The sequence below is a fragment of the Haliotis rubra genome, unplaced genomic scaffold (assembly GCF_003918875.1).
Source record: "Haliotis rubra isolate DU_JTF1 unplaced genomic scaffold, ASM391887v1 Scf344, whole genome shotgun sequence".
NCBI classification, from domain to species: Eukaryota; Metazoa; Mollusca; class Gastropoda; order Lepetellida; family Haliotidae; genus Haliotis; species Haliotis rubra.
The window spans coordinates 588,329-592,085 of record NW_025767018.1 but is presented as its reverse complement, the minus strand read 5'-3'; the positions used below and the strand labels follow the sequence as shown (position 1 = coordinate 592,085).

At 44.1% G+C, this 3,757-nt stretch overlaps 1 protein-coding gene across 1 annotated transcript; it reads left to right on the top strand.

Moving 5' to 3' along the window:
- The first annotated feature begins 271 nt into the window (after positions 1-271).
- Positions 272-3,047, top strand: LOC124284788 (dentin sialophosphoprotein-like). The gene is made up of 3 exons (XM_046720899.1): positions 272-348; positions 697-1,283; positions 2,607-3,047. The coding sequence occupies exons 1-3, from the start codon at positions 308-310 to the stop codon at positions 2,684-2,686; spliced, it is 708 nt and encodes a 235-aa protein (XP_046576855.1). The 5' UTR covers positions 272-307; the 3' UTR covers positions 2,687-3,047.
- Positions 3,048-3,757: the final 710 nt, after the last annotated feature.

Below are 3,757 nucleotides of genomic sequence, written 5' to 3'. Positions count from 1 at the left end.
GGTTGACACATGTCATCGGTTCCCAATTGCGCAGATCGATGCTCATGCTGTTGATCACTGGATTGTCTGGTCCAGACTCGATTATTTACAGACCGCCGCCATATAGCTGGACTATTGCTGAGTGCTGCGTAAAACTCAACTCACTCACTCACTCCACTAGATGGGAGCTATGTCAGATCTAATCTTACTTAGATGTAGCCCCTAGCTTGTCTGGAAGCAGGAGTGGGAATCTCTACTTGGTACTATGCTGAATAATTTCTCTCCCCCAGGGTCCCCTCAGTACCAGTGGTCCCCCACCAAATGCACGATGATCTTACCGAGGATCGTACGGGGGTCAGCCAGGGCAAGGTAAGTACTCACTCACTCACTCATTCACTCACTCACTCATGTGTCTAGAGGCAGCTGGGTGGGAAAGTGGGTAAAGCTTTAGCTTGGTTCGATTCCCGATGTAGCTATAATGTGTGAACCCCAGTGTGTCTCTCAGTAGTGATGGCTGACGTGGCTGATATCTGACGTCGCATTAGACCATAATCGCCTCCTTTTCTGAAAGAGCTATATAATAGTGACGTAGAGATGAGCAGAAGTACAGTGACCACCCAGCCCCCCCGGCCTCACGCCCCACCCCACACCACTCATCCCACTCGATGTTCTCTGTGACTGTGTCACTATAACTGTACATGGTGATTACATTAACAGGACAGCCGGTCCTGCCGGGAACAGGGACAGTGAACCAGAGAGAGGGTGTCCTCGGCCTTCGACAGCCGTCGGGAAGAACAGGAAGAATTCCAGCGAACCCGACGACAGGAACACCACAGGTGCGAAGGAAATGGACAACAAAGAACACAGAGAGGAGGTCAACGACCGTGAAACCAACGCAGACGCCAGCGACAAATCCAACTCCAACGTCAATGACAACGTAAACGCCAACGCCAACTCAAGCGACAAATCCAACTCCAACGTCAATGACAACGCCAACGCCAACGCCAACGCCAACGCCAACACCAAAGCCAGCTCCAACGTCAATGAAAAAGCCGGCACCAATGCTGACGTCAATGATAACTATTCGGATCATAGCTCCTCACAGAGTAGTGACTCATCGAGCAGTAGCGACTCCTCAAGCACTGATGCGGAGCACAGAGGAGACAGTAAGACCAACAAGCTTAAGCCTTCACAGCTGAAGAAGAAAGAGAGCAAACAAAAGCGAGGTGCTGCTGTTAGCAAAAGAGGGAACAAAAATGTTCCTGGTCGCGATAGAAACCAAAGTAATGCTGGAGGTGGATTTTGTAAGTATTTACCACAAAAATAACAGATTTTACCAGAAAATGCTTGAAACACGGCTGTGCTTCAGACGATAGAAAAAGAGAACATGTCAGACACGCAACTTGTCTTTATTTGTAGTTACTATTTTGTTAAAAATCAGAGTGTTGAGCTAAAGCTGAAAGGATATATAGTCTCTGGACTAAGTTCAGTTGTCCAGTCACAGTGCTCGCTCCGGTACTCCAACAATCCGCGCCTCACCTACACAACGGATGTGAATGAAACTGTTGCTTTACTTTAATAAACCAAACAACTATGTTGGTGAAGGTTGATTCCTCCGGACAATTTGTCGCACCGGGACAATGTATTTGGGGAACTCTCAAGAAGTCCTTACAAAGAGACCAACTATTCAAAAAGGCATTTGGGGTGACATGGATTTTTTGTCAGAGCGAAGTTTTACTCTGCAAGCAATATACTCTTATCGTGAAAGCTGGGGCGCGGTGGGCGAGCTGGCTAAGGCACCAGGCTAGTGATCCAGCGAGGTTGAGGTGCCGGGATCGAGTCCACCTGTGACCGGGTGTAAAAACCTTGGAGTCAACTTTGTGTGCAGACTCTTTCAGTGTTGTCACAACCCCTAGTGTACAGTACACAACCCTGTGCACTGATAAGAACCCACGAATCCGTTGGTATATGACCAGATGGTGGCCACTTGAATACGTGCAAACACCTAGTTGCGGGTACAGCAACGTGCAGTAAACTTGGACAAAGTACTGTGACTATGTGTCCCAGTCCACCCAACTGTGAATGGGTACCTCGTTAGGATGAGAAAGCCACAATAACTCGGTGCGCCTAGTGGCAGCAAGAGTTGTATACTCCCCAGGGAGTTGAGATTGATAATACGATGTGCCGTTGAGATTGACATCCAATGATCGAGGGAAAAATACCAGCGCCTTGAGCATGCACCAGTTGCGTGGATATGTGGGCTATATAAATACAGGGGAACGGTTGTTGAACCCGTCTTACTGTCGTCATGCACCAACGATATAGATCACTACATAAGTTATCAATCAGTGTTTTGCTTGGTACAGGCTTTAGTATCCATAGTCTACAGCTGAATATCTACAGTATTAAAACACAGATACAATCTCCAGCAGGAACGTTCCTTTAATGAGTGACGGAACATTTGGAACGCTTACCCTTCAAATGCTGATAAGATATTAGGAATCATGACGCAGTTTATGGACAGACTCTTAACATTATGATTTATCAAAGGCGAGGTTCAGTACCCTGCCACTGTTTTTAATGTTTTCAGCATCTTTACTACTGAGTTTGTATGGTTTCCTTTGCAGCAAAACCAAGGGGACTTAACTCTGACGATGACTACTCTTCAGAGAGCTCGGAGGACAGCGCGGACGAGAAAGGAAAATAATTTGTGATAAACTATGTCATTGGAGTCTCCAGGTCATTGAACATTCATTGAACACAAGATTTTGTTTATATTTTGTATTTTGCAACGCCAACTGTACATACTTATACGTATTGACAAATGTTATGAGTCAACTGTGTGTATATGTTCTAGGCTGTGGGTCTCTTCAATGAAGGATTAAAAAGTTAGGAAGTCCCGCATACTCGATTTTAAACTGCGTGGGATTTCTATACCATTAAGGAAAATATAGTTTAACATTCGGTTCGTAAATAAAAATCGCCGAGACCCACAACTTACGACACTTTCTCAAGCTTATATGCTTCCAGAAATTTAGACTTGAATAAAATTTCATTTTGTGGAATAATTTAAGACAGAACAATATCCTTTTTGTCAGTATTAATAATGCAGATTTCGTATCATGCGATTGCCATCCTCGTAGAATGTTTGGATGTTTTTTTCTCTCGGAGATTATAGGATACCTAGACAATATCGTTTTTCGAGCTTCCGAAGACCCTAGCTCCCAAAGTACTGCATCGATTTTTGTGCTGTATGGCTCATTTTGTAGGTAAATCTATTGGCTTGAAATGTGTGCATACTTTAAATGGCATAAATACAGTGAGTATTGTTGAATTCGCCCTGAAACGAACCTGGTGTGTTGACCTCGTTACATCTCTTTCCTTTTATATAGTAATAAGACCCGTCAGTGACAGTATATGCCTTGATGGCCGTTTTTAGCGTTACAAGCCCCTGTGACTCGATGTTGGTGGCAGCTGTCAGTGATGGGGCCTGTAATTGTGATTTTGTAACTTTTGTTATCACAAGGAGATTAAAATCTTACAGACTATAGCATAGTCGATAAACAAGTGATTTTATTTTTAGCTACATTCCACCCATTGTACCACGTGGAGAATCGAACCCGACACGTTGGTGTGACAGGCAAACGCTTTAACCACTAGGCTACCCCTATTAAAACAGATAGTGTTTTCAAAATAAATGTACTACGAAACTTTTACTTATTTTCTTTTTAAAATTATTTCAGAGATGACTGTTACACTTCTAGTCCGTAACGCTAAT